The sequence below is a fragment of the Neophocaena asiaeorientalis genome, unplaced genomic scaffold (assembly GCF_003031525.2).
Source record: "Neophocaena asiaeorientalis asiaeorientalis breed wild unplaced genomic scaffold, Neophocaena_asiaeorientalis_V1.1 scaffold43, whole genome shotgun sequence".
NCBI lineage: Eukaryota > Metazoa > Chordata > Mammalia > Artiodactyla > Phocoenidae > Neophocaena > Neophocaena asiaeorientalis.
In genome coordinates, this window is record NW_020173674.1 from 2,780,012 (window position 1) to 2,802,224 (window position 22,213).

The 22,213-nt window shown below is 54.1% G+C and overlaps 1 protein-coding gene across 3 annotated transcripts in view; it reads left to right on the forward strand.

Annotated features, from left to right (window-relative positions):
• The window catches only part of SHANK2 (SH3 and multiple ankyrin repeat domains 2), a 544,903-nt gene that overhangs the window by 132,109 nt on the left and 390,581 nt on the right, over positions 1–22,213 (forward strand). For all 3 annotated transcript variants that reach the window (XM_024749302.1, XM_024749303.1, XM_024749304.1), the window contains exons 9-10: positions 10,125–10,241; positions 22,033–22,110. In XM_024749302.1, coding sequence (XP_024605070.1) covers positions 10,125–10,241; positions 22,033–22,110 — 195 coding nt within the window. The remainder of the gene's footprint in view (positions 1–10,124; positions 10,242–22,032; positions 22,111–22,213) is intronic.

Here is a 22,213-nt window from a genome sequence, read left to right on the forward strand (position 1 = left end):
TCCGGTTCATCAGCGTCCCCGCGGGGCCTGGAGAAGCATCCAGTTCCCTCCTGTGGTGTGACGGGGCTGTGCTGGGGGAGGGGGGATCTTCTGCGAAGCTGCTCACAGGAGCCCCTCGAGCCCACACCCTGGGCGGGACCTCGGAGGAGCAGTGCTGCCTGCCTGCCCGCTGGGCCTCTGTTTGCTCATCTGTAAAGTGGGCATCAGCAGGGCCTCCCACACCTTCGGGCCATAGAGAGGACGGCATGTTAGCAAGACCCAATGTTTTCCAGATAAGTCCAGCCTTCCTGCTTTGGCCTCTTGGCTGAAGCGGTTGCTTCTGCCTGGAGTGTCACATCCTGGGCCCCCAGCTCCGCAGCCAGGGCTGCGCACAACCCCAGAGCCCGCGTTGCTGTTTGCCGCCCACAGTGGTGCTGGGCAGTGGATGGCGTCGGTACTGTCGGCTTCTTCCGTGCGGGGGGCGGGGGCTGAGCTGCTCAGGGGACACGGGGGACGGAGGGCCCAGCGTGGACCTCGCGAGTGACCAGTTCCAGGTCTCCAGGGCTTCACTGAAGAAGGTGCTGGGAGGAGTTGCCCCTCCCCCAGCGGGGTTGTCACTTGGCGTCAGAGCATCAGGCTGGGGGCCGTGGTTCCGGCAGTGGAGCTCCCAGTGGGCACTGCCAGCCTGGACAGATGGGGAGGGCCTGCCCTCGCACACCCAGGCACTGAAGGTGCCCCCTGGGCCTGGAAGAGGCAAAGGAGTAGGGATGTGAGTCTCACGCTGAGGGTCTCAGTGTCGCACAGCTTGCATCCTTCCGGAGACATGGAAACAGCGCAGAAGGGCTTGGGTGGAGTGAAGACTCTGCGTCCCCGAGGTTTCCTGCTCGGCAGATCTCAAGTTCTGTGATGCTGTCTTCGTTTGGGTTCAGATTCGTCCTATGAAACCATCGCGTTCCCAGGGGAGGTGTGGGCCCTGCGGGGACGCCGTTCAGCCTGAGAGGAGGCACGCGTGCCTCTCGGCGGATGGAAGGGTCAGTTATGCGGGGAGCGAGGCCGCAAGGGCCTGAGAGGCTGGGGGCGGGGGGCAGAGCTGAAGGGCAGGGGCAGAGGCTCAGGACGCCTCCACCACCGGCCACCTCGACTGGCGGCCTTGCCGATTGGGGGGCATCTGCCCCACCCACAGGAATGGGCCGTGCTCCGGGGATCTGCCTCCTTTAAGTCAGCAAAGCAAATGAGTGCTGGAGACCCCGCTGGGCCTGGGGCCTAGGCCCATAACTGCTCACGCTTCGTGGTGTTCGGGTGCCAGGCGGCCGCCATGAGCCACTCAGCCAAAGCCCCGGGCGTTGCAGCCGCACGGCAGGCCCGCGCCCACCCACTGGCACACATGTCACCCGCCAGGCCCGCTCAGCGTCCCAGACACCGAACCCAGCGGTGAACAGAAACACCCAGTCCTGTGGGTCGTACGTCCCCGTGGCGGGGGGTGGGGACAGCGAGACAAATTGATGTGAACAAAGATTACAGACCCACACGTGCTCACACGCACACACACACGTCTGTGCCCACATGTGGCGCAGGCCCGGCAGTGCTTCACATCTCCCCGAGATAGTTCACACGGTGACCAGGCTGGGGCAGGACGGGGGTCCCCAAGGTGTGGGCAGTGCTCTGTCCCTCTGCTCGTCTCCGCTCATAGCTGCACTTGGCCGTCAGCTCCGTGGTGACCTTTAAAAGGCCAAGCCCATCGTCACACGTGGACCCATTGAGGGTGTGAAAGGGGAGAGTTTCAGGCTCCGCCAGCGACTCCCAAGAGGGGGTCCTAGCTCTGTTGGCGTGAGCAGCCCTGGGGGTCCTCAAGGACCCTGTATTTCCATACGCCAGGCATCTGCTCCTAAGCCCCTCTGTTAAATGTAGGTTCTTCTACTATTCAGGCCTGGTGAGGCCAACCCATCAGGAGGTACTTGCCAGTGAGAATGGTCTGTTACTGACCCCAAGAAGAGGGGCACAGCCCACCACGCACGGCCACGCAGGGAAGGCGGGGGGGTTGTGCACGCAGAGCCGTTACTGTGGTTTTCGAGGGAGGGGACAGGTGAGGCGTGACAAGCAGGCTGAGTGAGCTCAGTGGCCCTGGGGCACGGGGGCCGCCCTGTTGTCTGGCGCCTGCCCTGGGTGCTTAGGACAGGGGTGAGGGGCCCTGAGTGTGAGGGGCCCTGAGAGGAGGGCTCAGGTGAGGACTCTGCCCGGTGGTTTGTATTTAGAAGCTGTGCTCATGGCTGAGTCCTCTTCCATCTCCGGGAATCAGCTCTTCCTGGCAGGGCAGCCCCTTCAGGGGAGCAGCCAGCAAGACCCCTGGTGCCGGAGCGCCAGAAACACAGAACACGAGGCAGCGGGGGGCGTTCAGCCCAAGTCCAGCTGAGTGACCCCTCACGGGGGCGCTCCGTGCCCCGACGACCTTGGGGAGACCTTGGAGAGCTCTTCTTTCCTCCCCTCGCCCCCCTTCCTACCTGTTCTCCCCTCCCCCCTCAACCAGGCTAATGTTTCCCCCCACTCCGTGCTGGGTTGGCCTCCCGCTGAGTCTGACTCCCTCATCGAATGCACGTGACAGTCGTGGCCATCTCGCTTGTCTCTTGGGACGGCTGCCCTGAGACGGAGGGTGACCGTGCGTGTTGGGGCAGTGGGGGTCACCTTCTTCGGTGCCGGCTCCCTGCCGTGATTCCAGCCCCTGACACCCCCTGCGTGGATTCCGAGCATCCAGCACCAGAGCTACCCAACCTCCGGGGTCCCCGCCCCCGGCAGCGCCTTTGGAGCTTGGAGGCCTTCAGCCCAGTTGTCCCATCCTGCTCCGCTATACCGCGTCACCCGTCAGGGTCCATCCACCGCCCTCTAGTGGCGGGTTTCTTTTTCACGCAAGTCCTGCGGAAGCACCTGCGTTATCCAAGCCGCTGTCTTCACCTGCTCTGGCGTGACCGTCAGGAGGGCATCGTGTAGGATGCTCAGCGAGGAACCTCGCACACTGCCGTCCCCCCGCCCCCGGATTATCATCCTCCGTCAGGGCTCACGTTCACCCAGCAAACGCTGTCCTCTCCATCTTTTCACACCCCTCCAGCAGCCCTCGCAGACACCCTCGCTGGTCTCTGAGTTAGCCGGGCCCAGAGAGGGTGAGTGACCAGCCCGAGGCTCCCAGCGCGGCTCCCGGCCAGAAGCCTGCTTCTTTGTCCGGCCTCCAGGGCTCTCAGACAGAAGCCACCCCTCTAATGACAAGGCACTTGTGGAAGAAGGAAGTGGAGGGCAGGTGGGTTTGCATCGCCCAGCTGGACTGATTCTAGCCCCGCTGTCTTGGAGAAGCACCTCGGAGTTCTGGGGTCCACAACTCCCTCTGCATGGCAGCCGACAGCTCCTTCCCAGCCGGCTGGCTCCCCATCCTTCCAGGGCACCTGAGTGCCCGCAACCTGACCTGCTCACAGGTGTTGCAGAAGGCTTGCGTGGCTTTCCGGGGCGTTGCCCGGGGCAGGTGTTTAACTGCAAAGGGAGGTCTTCACATCCAGCCCCCAGGCCCCGCGACTGGGGACGCCCGTCCCCTGAATGCTGACTTTGGAAGAGAACTTTTTTGAACTGTCTGCAAACCATCTTTCAACTTGTTATTCAGGTTACTCTCATTTTTTTCGTTACAAAAGACATATCTGCTCGACATGAAAGTCTTTAAAACTATGAAGAAACATAAAGAAGGAAGTAAAAAACACCCAAATGCATTCCCAGAACATGGTGGGCCAGATTACGGGGGCTTCACTGAAGTTTTAGTTGCTAAGTACTTTCACATCCACCGGGGCAGTGCCCGGCACCTAGCTCCGACCAAAGGGAGGAGGGGGGTTTGGCTGTCTCAGGACTTGAGGAAGAGTTGCTGTTGAAGCCAAGGTTCCTGAAGAGGACGCCGTCCCCAGTGAGAGGACAGCTGCTTGGTCTCGTGTTTCCACACACCTTTGTGGGCAGCTATGCCCACGGGACTGGCCCACGTGGGGCATCTCGCTCCCTTCCTCCTTCCCTGAGTCTGTCGATTCCGTTTGGAGGATAAGTGAGATTTCCTTCTCGTGCTGTCAGTAGCGTATATTCTGGGCTGGGATTGCAAAACCCCCTCAACATGGCCTGGGTCACCTGAGCGAGTGGCTTACCCTCTCTGAGCTTCTTTGCTAATCTGTAAAGCTGGCTGAGTAGCAATTCATAGAGTTCTCAAGACAGTTAAATGATGCATTGACTATAGTGCCTGGCATCTAGTAAGTGCTCAGTAAGTGCTGGCCACGCCCCCATCATCACCATCATCGTCAGCATTATCATCGGGCCACGCCCCCATCATCACCATCATCACCATCACTCTCATCTGGCGTGGTGCCCATCACCATCATGGTCATTATCTGGCCACGCCCCCATCACCATCATGGTCACTATCATCTGACCCCGCCCCCATCACCATCATGGTCGCTATCATCTGACCACGCCCCCATCACCATCCTGGTCCTTATCATCTGACCACGCCCCCATCACCGTCATCCTTATCATTGTCATCAGGCCGTGTCTGGTTTCCTCTGTGAGGAATGATACTTGGCAGTCAGAGAGCACTTAACCAGTTTGCTAATTTCCTTCTCGTGCTGTCAGTAGCGTATATTCTGGGCTGGGATTGCAAAACCCCCTCAACATGGCCTGGGTCACCTGAGCGAGTGGCTTACCCTCTCTGAGCTTCTTTGCTAATCTGTAAAGCTGGCTGAGTAGCAATTCATAGAGTTCTCAAGACAGTTAAATGATGCATTGACTATAGTGCCTGGCATCTAGTAAGTGCTCAGTAAGTGCTGGCCACGCCCCCATCATCACCATCATCGTCAGCATTATCATCGGGCCACGCCCCCATCATCACCATCATCACCATCACTCTCATCTGGCCACGCCCCCATCACCATCATGGTCATTATCATCTGGCCACGCCCCCATCACCATCATGGTCGCTATCATCTGACCACGCCCCCATCACCATCATGGTCATTATCATCTGGCCACGCCCCCATCACCATCATGGTCATTATCATCTGGCCACGCCCCCATCACCATCATGGTCGCTATCATCTGACCACGCCCCCATCACCATCATGGTCATTATCATCTGACCACGCCCCCATCACCATCATGGTCGTTATCTGACCACGCCCCCATCACCATCCTGGTCCTTATCATCTGACCACGCTCCCATCACCGTCATCCTTATCATTGTCATCAGGCCGTGTCTGGTTTCCTCTGTGAGGAATGATACTTGGCAGTCAGAGAGCACTTAACCAGTTTGCTCACAGGCCTTCACACAGGTCTCATTTGATCCCTGCAGTGGTTCTGTAAAGGATGCTTTATCATTTGGCCTTAACTTTGTTATTGGTTGCTATGTATTATTTATCATTTTCAAGTGAGGAGTTTTAACTCCAAGGAAATCACAGTTTTTGGCTGCTGCTCTCTCCTGTCCCTCTTCCTCGCTGAGCTAACTCCTCCTCACCCTCAGCCCTGGGCTTCAATCCTTGGCGCTTCCCCTGACCCCACAGTAAGGGACAGGCCCCTGGGGAGGTTCCCTCATGGTGTGGTCCTGGGTCTCTCTGTGTGGGTGCTTACTGCATGCTAACTGTTCTGCTGTCATATCTCCAGCTTGTCTTATAAAGTACATATTATAGGAGAAAAGCCCAAGGGTGGTGTGGACTTAAATAATTTTGCTCGTGGCCCTGAGCCAAGCAGAAGCAATGCAGTGAACTCCTCGTTTCTCCAATTGCATTGCCCAACCCCAGGGGGCGCTGTTACGCTTGCTGTAAATGTAGGCTTGTAGATTTATCACAACAGGTGTCCAGCAGGTGGCAGTGAAGTGCTTGCAGGAAGGAGCACTCTTTTCCCTAATTTACACCAAATTATGTGTTTGGGGGGGATGCCCAGCACAGGTCGGTGAATCCCAAATCCCAAATCTTGTGGGGAGTCTACTCCAAACACTCGTGCCTGGGAGATTTGCAGGCAGGAGATGTGGGGCGGAGCCCCACACATACATGCATTTTCCATAAAGCATCTCAGAAAAAAATGGGTAAGCAACGTGAGTGTAAGCGGTGCTGTTTTGTTTTACATTCTAGTTACTCTCTGACCTCTGTCCATCCTTTTTAATCTGTCTCCCAAGGGCCAGAGAGGACAACACCCTTTTCAGAAAAAGGACAGAGGGTTAGCACGGCTTATCTTGGGGGAGGACAAATTCTTACTTTGATAAGCTTTGAGGTCCTTATGTCAAGCAAGCACTCATTTCTTTTTCTTTTTTTTAACTGTGAATGAGTATTTAATTTCAAACTTTAAGAGGAGTTGCAAAAGCAATACAGAGTACTCCCGTATTCCCTTCATTCAGAGACCACATTGGAGTTTTTCCCATCGTCCCAATAATGCCCATTACAGTCAAAGGATCCAGTCCGGGATCCTGCAGGAGCCCTTCCATCTGGGAGACTTCATAAGTCTTCCCTAGATTCTCTCAAGGGACTCTTTTGAAGATTACGGGGTAGTCATTTTGGAGACTGTCTCCCAATTTGGGTTTGCTCTGTGTTTCCTCGTGATGAGATGCAAGATGTGCATTTTTGCAGGAATGTCCTGGAAGGGACGTGTGTTTCTGGCAGTCCTGTTACGTGGCAGGTGGTGACCACTTGCTGTTATTGGTAATGTTCATTCTGACCCCCTGATCACGGGGAATCTGCCAGGTTCTCCACCAGTTTTCTCTTCCCTTTGAAGTTAGTATTTTGTGGGATCTTCAGACTATTTTAGAAAAAAACCCTTTTCTCATCTCCCTCTCCCCTGCTAGTTTTAGCACCCAATGGTATTTCTTGTCTGAATTAAGTAATTCATTGGAGATTCTCTAAATCGAAATGGAGATTTTCTACTCCCATCCTTGCTTCTCACACTAATTCGTTGTCTTTCTGTTGTCAGGAAGGGCTTTCTCTTCTTGTTTATTTATTCACTTATTTGTAGCAATGTGGTTTCGTGGCTATTTATTCAACAGGTAACCATCTGTTAATGTTGTCCCACTTTGGGTCCAGGGAGCCGCATCAAGGTGGCCTGTGTGTCCTGTGGACACACCCCCATCCTTTCTCACGCACGTCCTTACCTTCTGGCTCCACAAGGTATTCCAGGCTCATCTCGTTCTTTTCCTGCCTCAGCCCTGGAATAGGCCACCTCTGTAAGAAGCCCTTGTTCTCTCTTCTGAGTTCAGTAAGTCTCTTACATACGAACCTTCAAGTTGCAAGCTTTCGAAGAAGAGAATGTGTGTTCGCGTGTCCAGTCACGTAACTTAGTTCCCGTGTCTGGCGTTATCTGCAACCTAGGCTAACTTTGTTGCACTTACGAACAAATTGGACTTACGAATGCCCTCTCAGAACTGAACTTGTTCACGTGTAGGGGGACTTACCGTATAGAGTGGTATTTAGAACCCAAGATCCGAGTATTAAGTGTGCTCACTGCTACCGGGTTTTTGCTGATCCCAGCCCCTCTCAGGAGGGGGAGTTAGGGACACACGTCCTCGCACGTCCACGTGTACCTACACATTTACTTTTTTGCTTTTCTCTATATTGAAAACCATGTGTTTATACTGATAGCTCTTTTTCCTGTCCAGTACCACAGAGTTCATTCTGGGTTTCTCCCGCACTGGATTAGTAACTCCCTTTCTTTGACGGTGGGAAACCTGCTCCCATTTTCCTCCATTCATTTACCTGTTGCTCAGCCCCCCTGAATGCAACCAGTCTGCTGACTCGTCTGGCCAGCACCTTGCTCAGATGCCCTTCACCCTTCCCCATCTGCGAGGCTGCTTCCTCAGCAGGTACGGCTTCTATCACGTAACAGCCGGTGGTTTAAAAGAAGAGACATGCAAAGGAGATCCTTTAAAAAAGTGAATGGTAGAATTTAAGACTGTGGGATTACAGGAGATTTTTTTGTTTCAGCACTTGTCTGATGTTTCTGGTGTCGCTTGTTTTCAAACAATAGGCTTGGAGAAAGAAGCCCTTGAGGGGGATTCTTTCCCTGACAGTCAGCCCAGAGTAAAAGGCTCTATTTTACCTTTTCGCATTGATCCTATTGTAACCCTTGGTGGGGAGAACGTGAACACCATCCCGATGATGTAATGTAAAACCCCACAATTTCAGATGAACCAGGGGAAGAGGAAGGGTGAGTCTGGAGTGATTGTAAAAACGTTTTTTACACTAACTCTCTTTGTTTTTGACTACAGGACAATTCAGTTATGCCTCCAGTCTTGCCTCCTGGAGGTTCTTTGGAGAGAGTTGATTAGCCAGGGCTCCTTCAATTTGAGGAACAAAAATCCCAACTCAAACTGGCTTAAGGGGAAAATCAAAATTATGCCTAGGCTTACATCCTGAAAAACCCAGGCACAGTTGTAGCTGAGAGGGGTCCACGGGGCATCTGTTACTTGGCAGTGTGTGTGTGTGTGTGTGTGTGTGTGTGTGTGTGTGTGTGTCTTGTTTTCTCTCTCCTTCCTTTAGCTCCCACTTCTCCCTTCCTCTGCATTGGTGGCCCCAGCAGCTCCGGGCTTCTGTGGCTTTTTTCCTGGCCACCTTGGAGGAAAGAGAGAACTTCATTTTCTCAGTGGTTCTGACAAATGTTCCAGTCTCGTCTTCACAGGCCCCTGAGAGTCACTTGGGCATCCCCAGCCCACGCCTGTGGCCAGAAGATAGATTGTTCTGTGTCCACTGCAGGCATGGGGGGTGGGGCAGGCCCCCAGACCTCTGGGAGTGGGGTCGGGTGGCCCCCAGAGGAAGAGGCAGGCGCTGTTGCCACAAGAAGGGAAGGCGCGGGTGGGCAGGGAAAAGCAACCGTATCTTTGGTAACGATCTGCTCTGTAAACGGATGAGATGGGATGGTTTTACGGGCAGCACAGGGGTTGTAAGTGGGTGTTTCTCAGGGTTTGTTTTTAAAGCTCATCCAGTTACTAGTCCCCGTGTCTTTCCTGTCAGCTCTCCTCTCTATTAATTGGGGAGGTGTGGCTCTTTGTCGCGGACCGTGCAGAGGTGAAACGCCCCTCCATCTGTCCCAGTTATCGGAAAGGCAGGGTTACTGAGCCCTTCTTCCTCTGGCTACCATGCAGCCCAACCCAAACCACCCACAGCTGCCTGTCCTGGCCTGGCCGGCCGTCTCCCCGCCGGGCGCTTCCCCACCCTCGGTGTGAGCGGTTCTGGATCAGAACCCCCGCTTCCTGCCTTTCATGTCTCCCTATCCGGTTGTCACCCCACCAGAGGGACAGTGGGTCTTACACCCTTGGCACTGCCCATCGCTGGGTGCCCAGGAAGTGCCGGTGGATGGGGTAGGGTTAGTCGGATATGACTTGCTTCCCAAGGTCAAGGGTTGCTCCAGCATCGAACGGCATGCGCTGGACCCTCTGCTGGACCTGGACGGCAGCCCCCTTGGTCACAGTACGGGGCCCTCCCTGCTCCCTGTGAGCTGCAAGGGGTGGGGGGCAGCTGGCCTGTCCCCGAGCATCATTGGGGGTCCTTTCAGGCCCCTTATCCATGTGACTCTCATGAGAACCCTGGAAAGTGTAGGGTTTCCATTTACACATGAAGACAGAGGCTCAGTGAAAGTTCTGGAAAACGAGGCCAGATCTGGTTGACCCCAGAGCCCTGTTGGCTCATAAATCACACATCACCTCCTAGAAGGGCTCAGAAAAGGGTGGGGCTGCCCCTCGCCTTGCAGAGGTCAGGCGGGATCGCTTCCCAGAACACAGCCGGGTCCATGCACCGCTCCCGGCTGTTTTCACGCCTCCTCCGGGGTGGGGAGCTTGGATAAACAAGACCTGGGATGGAACATCCTGGTCTGCATTTCCTGGTCGCTGAGGCCAGGGGCAAAGACATGCCCTGGTCTCTCTGGGCTTCCCGGGCCTTGGGGCTGAATGGAAGGAACGGGGGCCCCTTTGCAGACCCCCCAGTCGAACAGGGGAGCACAGTCTTCAAACCCAATACGAGCTCCTTCTCCTGATTCCCCAGGGGTCTGAGGTGTGGGACCTGGTCCAGAATGGGGGCTGGGCTGTGTTGGCCACACCGTTGGTTCTGGGGGCGCTCGGTGCATCCCGGGCAGCTCCCGGTTCACAGCGTGGACTCTCATTTCAGGCCTGCAGGTACGGACACGTGCAGCACCTGGAGCACCTGCTCTTCTACGGGGCTGACATGGGGGCCCAGAACGCCTCGGGGAACACTGCCCTGCACATCTGCGCCCTCTACAACCAGGTCAGTGAGCAGGGCAGCTGCCCCACACCCTCCATAACCACGTGGGCACCGGGGCCAGGGCTGTGCTGAGTGCTTTGCAGGTGGATGTCCAGCTCCAGCTGCCGGCACCAAGTCCCACAGATGGGGCGGCTTAAACAGCAGACGTTTATTTCTCACAGTCCTGTCTGGATGTCCCAGATCAAGGTGCCAGCCTGCTTGGTTCCCGGAGAAGGTCGTCTTCCTGGTTTGGGTTTGCACGACTCCTCTCACTGTGTCCTTACATGTGGAGAGAGAGAACGAGCACTGGTGTCTCTTCTTCTAAGGACACTAATCCTATCAGATCGGGGCCCCACCCTCATGACCTCGTTTAACCTAATCACCTCCTGAAGACCCAGCTCCAGATACAGTCACGTTGGGAGGTTAGGGCTTCAACATAGGAATCTGGGGAGACGCACTCAGTGCAGAGCAGGGAGTGGTACTCACCTGCTTCTTTGAGAGTGGTTATCCCTGTTGTAGAGAAGAAAACTGAGCCACAGGAAGTGAGGGGAGGGTCCTGGGGCACAGTTGGTACAGTCAGAGATGGGCATTGAAACCCCCATGGCTGAGGGTGCAGACTCTGTGGTTATGGTGTCACACGTACCCCACAGGGGGTCTCTACTGGGGCCTGGGGGGGTGCGGGGTGGAGCCATGAAATGGGGAAGGGTGTGGCTGACAGAGCCCCCAGGATAGTTATGGTGCCCCACCAGACCCCAACAGGACCACAATGAAACAGAGGCAAGCCTTACATCACTACATGTACAAACATGTCCCCAGTGGGCTTTTTCTTTTCAGCTCCTTTTTAATTGTGGCTAAATATGTAAAACATAACAAAGATTTGACTGTCTTAACTACTTTTAAGCATGCAGTTCAGTGCATTGACTGCACTCACATTATTGTATGGCCAGCCCCTCCATCCCTCTCCGGAACTTTCCATCCTCCCAAACTGACACTCTGTCCCCACTAAACGTTCACTCCCCACGCCCTCCCCAGCCCCTGGCCCCCACCAGCTACTTTCTGTCTGTGGATTTGACTCCTCTAGGGACCTCATGGGAGTGGAATCACGCAGTATTTATCTTTTTGCGTCTGGCTCATTTCACTGAACATCAATGTCCTCAAGGTTCATGCACGTTGTAGCCTGTGACAGAATTTCCTTCCTTTTTAAGGCTGAGTCATCTTCCATTGTGTGGATGGACCACATTTTGTCCGTTCATCTGTCAGGGGACGTGGGTCGCCTCCACCTCTTGGCTGTTGTGACTAGTGATGCCACGGACGTGCAAATCTTTCTTCAGGACCCCGCTCTCACTACTTTTGGGGACACACCCACAAGTGAAGCCTCGATGAGAACAATCTGTACAAAACCCACAGTCTTCTGTGTGAGACGGACTGAAAACCAGGGCGGGCTGGGAGTGAGTGTCCCCGGGAAGCAGCAGGGGTGGGATGCGACTCCTGCCCCCAGGCACGCCTCCTAAATGACGGGGCACACACCCCGTGCAGTGTGACCACTGGGCTACCGTGTGGGGAGTGAAGCTGAGAGCCTCTGGTCCTGCCGAGAGGCAGGGGGAGGCCAGAAGTCGGCAGGGGGGCATGTGGAGGGGTGTGGGAAGGGGCTGGCTCCCCGGAGATGGGTTGGGGCACTGCTTCAGGGGGTGGTGTTAGTTTCCTTGGTGCCTGAAGTCAGGATAGTTCCTGGATATCACTAGTAAGGGCTCCTCTGTCCTTTCTTCTTTTATTCTTCTCTTTCTCTGATTTCAGGGAACTTAAGGTCTGGAGCGGGGAGGTGTGGACACTCCACAGAGCAGCTGAGCAAAATAGGGGTGGAGGGGTCCACCACCTAGAGGAACAGAGGGGAAATCATGGATTAGGGTGACTGCTGGGGGCCCCTAAGCTGTGTACACTCTGCTTATCCTCTCTCTGCCATCCAATCCAAAGCAATGATTCCATCTTTTTGAGTGAAATCTCCAGCCTTTGCCTACACCCAAGTCCTTTCCCTGCTCACTCCATGGCTACTCCATCCCAGGCCCCTCCAGCCACTCTGTAATCCCACTTTGCTTCTAGCTATTGAAACCTCCTAGATTCTTTGCCCTAGAAAACTCCTATGCATCCTTCAAAACCCAACTGAGATATCCTGCCCTCAGTCAAGCCTTTCCTTGATGAGCCCCTGATAGAGTTAGTTGTACTTTTTACTCTGTAGCCCTTTGCAGTACAGCCAGGGTGAACTGCCCAGGATCAGGTCGTTATTAGGCCTTACCTGTCTTCCCTAGGGGCATCCCCTCCCCACTTGGGCTCACCTTCTCAGGGGCGTAAACCACCATATTTCAGGGTGTCCCCTGCTCCTGGCACAGGAGAGCAGCTCAGCCAGATGCGGTTGGGGAAGAATTTCAGTTTGACTCCAAGGAGTATTCTGAGAGCTGCCGGCCAGCTCCTCAATGCAAGCATACTGATGGGATTTGCACGCAGCTGGGGCCCTAGGTGTTCCAAGGCATTTGGGTGTTGGAATGGCTTTATGAGCACGGAGAGAGCTTGCTTGGCTGCACTAGAAAAACACGCATCGTGAACCTTGGCTTTGGCTGGTAAAACATCTGTGCCAACGTGTGCTTCTTAATTATTGCCTTAGAGGGAAAAAACATTCCTTAATTGTCCCCAGTAGATTTTAAGCATATTTTATCATGAAAAAAAAAACAAAACAAAACCCAGAAAACCATGTCTTCTGTCTCTTGAAATAATGGTGGACAAGATGGTCTTTGAACACGTAACCTTTCTGTTAGAAAATGTCAAGACGTGTTGGGAATCTGAATTCTGAGTTATTCATGGTGTTGGGTTTGACTGGTGTCACTCTGCCTCCTCCAGATTTGTCCCCACCCTCGGCTGATGACTGTAGGAGGGCCCAGAGCTGCCCAGGGCTCTCAGGAAAACCCCTCCACTCCTGCCTTAGGTTAGAGGGTCCAGCAGACTTTTTCTGTAAAGTCACTTAGTAAATATTCTGGCTGTTCAGACCACGTGGACTTCTTCACAGCTACTCAACTCTGCCGCTGCAGTGTGAACTTAACCACAGATGATATGCGGATTAATGTGTGGCTGTGTGCCAATAAAACTTTATTTATAAAACAGGCAGCGGTCCAGGTTAGCCTGCGGGCCCCAGTTCGCCAGGCCCAGCCAGGCATAGAAGGCTGCATCTGTCCTCTCACCAGACGTAAGGTAAGGACAGACTCCCCACTCCAGGGCTGAGTGCCTTCCTCCTAGCATGCCAGGGAGGCCCCGTCAGGGAGTGAGAGCTGTCCCCTCTCCAGGGTCCTGGGACCTCCGGGGCCAGCCTACTGCTGTCCAGCTCCACCCATCTGTCCCTCTGTGGCAGCATGGGTAGAAGTGCCTTTGGTGGCATCTCCCGTTTTGGACACCCTGCCTTGCATTATGTGCCAGGGGCCATCACAGAGGGTCACAGACTGGTGCCTGGTGGCCCCATAGCCCCTGGACAGCATGTCCAGTTGGGAGTCAGCAAGTGTTCTGGGATCCAGCTTCATTAATCCCTCGTGCCCCTTCCCTGGGATGCTAGTGTGACCTTTAACCTTTTCCCTCAGCCCCGCCTCAGCCGTTGAGGCATCTCACTGATGTACTAAGAGAAGCCGGTCCATTCGGCCTCCCAGTGTGATTCAGAGATGCATAGCTCCGTACACACTAGCGTCCTTGTGATGACCTGTCCGAGAGGAATGGAGGGAGGGATGGAGATCCCTGAGCCTTTGTCTGGCGCACCCGGCAATGGTACCTGACCTGAAGTCCTGTCCTCCCCAAGTCACCGGTGTGCTGGCCTCCCCGCTGTGTCCACTTTCACTTTCTCCATACATGGGATGTGTATGGCTGTGTGAGGCCAGGCTCAGGGCCAGCAAGAGAAACCGCTCTGCAGCTTCAAGCAGAAAGGGGTGCTGTACAGGGCACTCTGGGGAGAAACGTTGAGAAATAGACTGTCCCAGCCGTGGGGACACAGTGCTTTTGGGTCAGGATGGGAGTCAGGGAAAGGCACTAAGAAGCAGCCTCTAGGTAGAGTTGCAATGCAGGGAGCCATGGCAGTCTGGGTTTCATAAAATCCCTCCTCTGTAATATGGAGATAATTATACCCAGCTTGCAGGGTTGCTAAGAGGCTTAAAATAGAAAGCAAACATATGGCATGCCTGGCGCACGGCAGATTTTCAGTAAGAGTGGCTGTAATGGTGATGATTATGGTGTGATGATGGATGGTGACTATGGTGGTGATGGTGATGGTGGTGGTGATGGTGATGGATGGTGACTATGGTGATGATGGTGGTGATGGTGATGGATGGTGACTGTGGTGATGGATGGTGACTATGGTGACGATGGTGGTGATGGGTGGTGATGGATGGTGACTATGGTGGTGATGGTGATGGTGGTGGTGATGGTGATGGATGGTGACTATGGTGATGATGGTGGTGATGGTGATGGATGGTGACTGTGGTGATGGATGGTGACTATGGTGACGATGGTGGTGGTGATGGGTGGTGATGTTGACGGTGAAGGTGGTGATTCGGATACTGCCCACACTGCTGTTTGACTTACAAAGCTTCTCATTAAATATGAAAGCATCAAATTTATGGATTGACTGTGTGTGTTTCATCAATTTTAGGCAGACCTCATCTGTACACTTCCAGTAAAACACACGGTGATCGGAATATTCTCTCTTCTTCTCTTATGAAATCAACTAATTAGGGCTTTGACTGTAAGTAGCAAATTGCATCTAATCTACCAACTCCCTCCATCTGTTGCTGGCTTTCCAGGAGCACCAGAGGGAGGGACGCAGCCTGGTGTTTGTTTTTCTACCTTGGATAAGGAAGGAAGGGAAGGAGTATTAAATATCAAAGGTTACTAGGCCGGGCCAATTTGTCTGGAAGATAGAAAAATAAACCCCGCCTCTCTGGAGCAGGCCTCTTGGTTCTAGTGAGAGCCAAAGTAAAGAGACAGGCTGTGTTCTGTTTGTGTCTCTGTGTCCTGTCCGAATCCCGCAGAGCAGTCGTCATAGTAGCTGATGGGGGCCTCCGTGGGGGCAATCACAGGGGTAATCATCCCCTGGGCGTTGAGGGCGTGTAGAAAGGCGTCCCCACGGTCCTTCCCCTTAGATCCCCCCAACGAGCCTGTGGTGGCTACTGTTGGTTGTCATTCCCTTGTACAGGCCAGGAGATGCAGGTTTGGTCCAAAGCAGCTCAGCTGGTAAATGCCAAAGCTGGGCTTCGAAACCCACCCTGTATTTCTCCTCCCCCAGGCTTTGGAGACACGACTCGACTGGGGGGAGGATGGGGCTCCACCGGTCACAAGTCAGGTGAAGGCGCGTGCCACGGCATGTGTGCCACGACGTGTGTGCAGCATGGTCTTTGGGGCACCACCCTTCAAAGGAGGGTGGTCTGTGGAGCCAGGCTCCAACCTCGCTCTGGTGACATCAACTTCCCAGCTCTTTACACTTTAAAATTTTACTGATCGCACGCATCTAGGCTCTTCTTGGGCTTGTGTCTACTTGGACAGGCTCCATTCAAGGGATCGTTTAAACAGGAAATGAGTTCCTGACTTATCATTTGGAGTATTCAGTAGTTCACGTCTGTGACACTTATGCGAAGACGGCCTCGGTGCAGTGGAAATGAGAGCTCCGGGGGCGGGGGGACTTGGAAATCCGGAGTTGAAGCCGGCCCATCCTGGGTAATTTGAAGCAAAACGCTCAGAGCGCCTGTCTTGGCCTTTCCTCCTCCATCTTTGGGCCGCGTGCGCACGCGCAGGCGCCGCCATCTCCTCCGCGTGTTGCCTCGGCTGCACGAGCGCGTCCGCCTTCACGTCTCACCACGTCTGCACCGCAGGTCTCGTCCAGACCTTGCTGGACTCGCAGCCTCCACTTCCTGCCCCTGTTCTCTTACAGGACACTCCGGCCAGATTCCACCCCTTCTTGCTCGGGGCAGCGGGTGGCATCGCCGCGGTCACCCCTTGTCCCCACGCAGCTCAGCCGCTCCGGGGCATCTTCTCCGTGCCACCCACTCCATTGCCCCAGTTCTCCCCACGGTGACCTCAGGCAGGCCTGTCTGTGTCCTTAGGTACCTCTTCCAGAAAACACCGCCGGCTGGGTCCCAACGCGCCGACTCATCTCTCCCCTGGGCTCTGGCAGTGATGTCCACCCCGTGGCGACATCCCCGTGGAGATGGCGTGGGTGGCTCCAATAACGGCTCCTCCCCCTGTGTACATAGTGCCCGACTCCCTGTGGCTCCAGCCTGAAGTCTGGGTGGCCTTACTGGGCCTCACGACCCCTCTCCCGGGTCTGGTCAGCTCCCTTCTGTCTCCTCCCAGCCTGGCCCAGGCCACTGGCATCCTTGCCCTGGACCGCTGCATTCACCCCCCTCCCCCACCCATCTCCTGCCTCCCGGTCTTTATTCCCTCACTTTCTGCAGAACACTGGAGTGGCTTTGTGCCACGTGGGTCAGTCTCTGACGGGGCCTTTGCACTTGCTGCTTCCTCTGCCAGGAACACTTCCCCCCTTTGCCACATGGCTCTTTCCTCGAGGCTGAGGCTCAGCTTGGAGGCCGCCACCTCAGGGAGGCCTTCCCTGACCACCCGCCCTCACTTTCTCCATCACATGACCGTCTTGTATGGTTTGCGTGGTGCTGTGTGTCCCCAGGGGCTGGGATGGTATGTGGCGTGGCCAACACTCAGTACCGACTCGTTGCTTGCATGCATGAATACATTTTGAGGGCCTGCGTCTTCATGTGTAAGATGAAAGCGACATCACCTGGGCTCCTGCAGGGGGTGGTGACCCTAGGGGCTGCATGCCTTGCCCAGGACAGGGCGACCCTCAAGATGCTCGGGGAGGAGAGGAGGGTGCGTCTGTTAAGGGTCATTTCTCCGCAAGTCATGCCCAGAAGATAATTGGATATTCCTCCTGAAGCCTTGGCCCTCAAAACACACAGGTTGTATCTGTACCTGATGTACTTGTTTAAAAGGACGAAGACACACCTCCCTCACAAGGGAACTCGGGCAGCTAGCGGTCGTGCAAGGGAAGAGCTAGGCTTCCATTAGCAACGCCTCTGGGTCACAACTTCTCCTTTTCCTCCCTTTCTGAAGCCGCAGTTTTTCACTTAACCCTTCCTGGCCTCTGCTGCCTTACCTGTGAAATGGGCCTCCTACTAGCCCCTTGCGGGGCTGCTGTGAGAGTGGAATCAAGGAGCAGGTAGATGTGTTTTCTGAACTGCAAAGCATCCGTGCCTGCACACGGACACACGCGCACACACACCCCCTTGTACTTACATGCACACACGTGCAAAGACATGCGCGCGCACACACACACATGTGCCTGTGTACACGCACACACACACGCACACACAGTGTCATTGTTCAGAAGCCCCGTGAAACACTTGCCCTTCCGTTTTGAAATCGCTCTCCGGGACGTGCTCTCCCTTTGAAGTCTGGTAAATATTAGAGTCAGGGGGTGTGTACCTTCAAGTTGGTTAATATTGACTCAGAGTTGCCCATCCGTGGGTGAGCAGAGGAGTCTTCTGGGATCCTGGCTGGATTCCTCCCAAGAGAGTGTGCCTGGCATTGCCTGACGAGGGTTTATTCTTACCTTCATAGGAAACCAACCTCCTTTCTAATGGGAGTTTTCAGTGGAAGCCCTTGCTGAGCGTGGGGAGCGTTTCCAAGGAGTCGCCGGGTCAGGCTCTCGTTCGGGGTCCTGATAGGCCAGTAGCTCTGGGCATCTGAGGATGCCCACCTGGCTGGTCCTCCCAGGCTGCCCTGGAGTCGGGCCAGGGCACACTTAGGCCCAGTGTGAACTCGTTTCAGGGGGAGACCCCCCCAGGCAGCCTTCGGGTCCCCTGTGCCCCTGGTGGGGTCTCCCCCGCTTGTTGCCTCAGGAATTCACTCTTTCTTCTCTCTCACCTGCACGCCCACACCCCAGATGTAACCTGCCCAAGCTCCGCCCGTCTCCCGGCTCTGTGTTCCAAGCTCCGCCCGTCTCCCGGCTCTGTGTTCCCTCCGCGCCAGGACTCTTTCAAACACCCTCGGCTTTTTTTCTCTCATTGCAGACGTTGCTGGCTGAGGCACGACAGCACGGTCATTTTAATTAATTAAATTAATTTACTTCGGGTTGTAATTAACAAGATCCAGCTAGGTGTAATTCAAGGGGAGAAAGGGATGCTGGAGCAGCTTCCGGAAACCCAGCCAGGGGTAAGGAGGCTGGGGCAGGACTGGAAAGCTCAGGGGTCTGTGTTTGAATAGAACTTGACCTACAGACCCAGCCGAGCGGGAGTTGAGACTGGAATAAAATAAGACCCGGGCGGGGCGCGGTCTTCACCGGCCTTCAGTCCACTTGAAGTAACGCCCGGGACTCTTCTTTTAAACCCTGGGTTCCACTGCAACCCAGATATGAAAGGTGTGTTTGCCACGCATAGTACATCTTTTTAAGTTTTCTCAAATGCTTTTAGTTACTCAAAGCACTGCGAACGCTCGTGGAAAAGGTGCAAACAGTGTAGACAGAGCCTCAGGTCTCCCTGCAGTTTCCACCCCTATATTGTGGTGCGGGTCCTGCCCACCCTCTGAACCCGGGCACGAGCTCACACACTCACGGCTGTTTCAGGACACAGTGGGGCTCCTGGCGAGTGTGTCCTCCCACTGCCTTTTTCTCTCCTAACCTCTATCTTCAGGTGTTCTTCACGCACGCCACCCCACGGGGTCTGTCCTCACTCCTGACAGCCCCATGTCCCTCTGCTCCTTCTTGGGGACCCACCCCGACGTGGACCCCGGGCCCCCTCTTTGCCCACAGCGGTCCACGAAGGCAGCGTCCTCCAGGCCCGTGCAGCAAGCACCCCTAAGTCTGCAGTGACCCTCACAGCCACCCAAGGGTACAGCTAAGGCCCCGGGACCCCCCGCAGCCCGACGACAGTCTTTCCCTGCAGAGCTCAGATCCGCCCCACCCCTGGCCGCAGGGTGTGTGAGCAGCTCCCGCCCTGTCCGAGGCCTCCCTGACCGCGGCTCAGAGAACAAGAGTCCCTCCGCCTCGGCTCCTGTGTGCTGCATGCACAGGTGGTTTCCTTATTAAAGTCGTCATCGCGCAGTGGAGGCCCCAGGGGGGCCCTCGCCCAGGTCACAGGGACCAGGGCCGCCCCAGCTGTGCTTTGCCTGACCCAGATGTGCTCTTGGCCGGACCTCGTGGTCACAGAGTGATCTTCCTGCCGGCGTTCTCAGCAGGCGTGCTCCCCTGTCTCTGTCTATCTCTGCGTCTCCCTTGGTCTCCGTGTCTCTCTTGTTCTCTCTGTCTCTCTCTGTGTGTCTCTCTTGGTCTCTCTGTCTCTGTCTATCTCTGTGTCTCCCTCAGTCTCTGTGGTCTCTTGGTCTCTGACTCTGTCTCTATCTCTCTTACTTTTCTAATACATGACACGTTTATTGAGATATAACTCACACACCATACAGTTTGCCCATCTAAAATATACCGTTCAGTGTTTTTCAGTCTGTGTACACGGTTGGGTAACCATTCCCCACGGTCAGTAATAGAACGTTTTCATCACCGCAGACCACTCCCCAGCTCCCACCCTCCCTGGGCACCGCCCACCCGCCTTCTGTCTCTGGATTTTCAGCTTTCGTCTCAGGCCTCCTCTTTCTCCAGGTCCTCCGGCGCGTGCCGTGTGCCCTGGCCTCGGCCCTACTCTTCCCGGGACGGCAGGTCCCCTTGGGCTGGGGTGGGGCTGTCGGCCTGGCCCCGTAAGCAGGCCCCTGGGGGGACCCTGGTCAGTGGCTTCATTTACTCATCACTGTGCAGTTACCGCGTGTCCACCCTGGGTGACCACGCCCGTTGCCTCTGCTCTGGACTCTATAGCTGGAGGTGGACCAGGGAGATGGGCCCAGGGCTGGGGGTTGACCACGACCTGCACTGGAGCCCCTGTGCAGAGACCTGTAGAAGTCGGAGCAGCCCAGCTGCGTGAGGCGCCGGCACCTGCGGGCACTTGATCATCCAGACTCTCTTCCCAAAGTGTAATTTGCCCATCATAACAGCCCAGCCGCATCTATGAGGCAAGGTGTTCATATCGCCACTGCTTCTATCGCCATGTGCTTCCACTTGTCTTTTTTTTTGGCTGCACCATGAAGCTTACGGGATCTCAGTTCCCCGACCAGGGATTGAACCCAGGCCACGGCAGTGAAAGCCCGGAATCCTAACCACTAGGCCACCAGGGAACTCCCTTGCGCATGTCTTTTTATCCGTGGGTATTTGTCCCCACCCTCCCCATCAGGAGTTTCAAAAGGGTTGGCCTCTCCGGGTGAATAGTAGATGCTCAATAAGTGGACAGGAATAGATTGATTTTCATTGTACAAATCCACAAGAAATGACTATTGGCTGCCTTTTAAAAACGTTAGAAAATGTAAGTACAGAAAATAATAATAACAAAAGATTTACTCGGTCATCCCTTCTCCTTCTTGAGGAAGTAAAACCCCTTAACTGGTTACATCTTTCCAGACATATTCTTTGCTTTCTATAATACTGGCTTTAAAATGTAAGTGAAATTAAGCTATATCATTGTTCTAAGACTCACGTTTTCTACTTAGACATTCTTGGGTATTTTTCTTGTCAGTTTATATCGGTCTGCCTTCTTGTTTTTGCTACCACTGCCTCGGCAAAGAATGTTCTATAGAGAACAGTATGGAGGTTCCTTAAAAATCTAAAAATAGAACTACCATATGATCCGGCAGTCCCACTCCTGGGCATATATCCAGACAAAACTGCATTTTATTCAGAAAGATACATGCACCCCAATGTTCATAGCAGCACTATTGACCATAGCCAAGACATGGAAGCAACCTAAGTGTCCACTGACAGAGGAATGGATAAAGAAGATGTGGTACATATGTACAAGGGACTCTTACTCAGCCATAAAAGAATGAAATAACGCCATTTGCAGCAACACGGATGGACCTAGAGATGATTATACTAAGTGAAGTAAGTCAGACAGAGAAAGACATATCATATCGCTTATATGTGGAATCTAAAATATGACACAAATGAACTTATTTACAAAACAGGGAGAGACTTACAGACATAGAGAAAAAACTTATGGTTACCCAAGTGGAAAGAAGAGGAGGGGAAGAAGGACAAGTTAGGAGTTTGGGATTAACATGTATAGACTACTCTATATAAAATATAGATAGCAAGGACTTACTGTAGAGCACAGGGAACTATATTCAGTATCTCGTAATAACTTATAATGGAAAAGCATCTGAAAAAGAATATACATATATATGTATAACTGAATCACTTTGCTGTACTTCTCTGAAACATTGTAAATCAACTATACTTCAATAAAAAGTTGTTTGTTTTGGAAAAAAAAAGAATGTTCCAGAATGATTCCCACTTTCCTTTATTTTAGAACATTTTTGCCATCTCCAGGTTTTCTCTTCCTTTTGTATTTTACTTGCAGCCTTTCTATTATTATGTATTTTATACGCACGTGCAAAGATCTCTGTAGATGGTCTTAAAAAAGTGGAATCACCGGCCGTGGGATGGATGTATTTGAAATTTTTGCAGATTCTGCTGAGCTGCTCTCCAAAGTCTGCAGCAGTGAAGCTTCAGCTGACAGCATCCAGGGCCTGTCCACCCTCCTCCTGGCCTCTCCGACGAACAAAAATGCCCTCCTGTTGACTTTGCGTTTCCGTTTCTCTGAATTCTTGTGAGATCGCCCTGTGAACAGGCTTCTCTAGAGGATGCCTGTGCCACCGCTTTACACACGGATTTCTTCTTCCTTCTCTGCAGGACAGCTGTGCGCGCGTGCTGCTGTTTCGGGGTGGAAATAAGGACTTGAAGAACTACAACAGCCAGACCCCATTCCAGGTAAGCGGACTCATCAAACCCCGGAGACGCCGTGTCGTCGCGTTCCCGCACATCCTCTGTGTGTGCTGACACGAACTCAGCCCTTCCGTCGGGGACGGGGTCT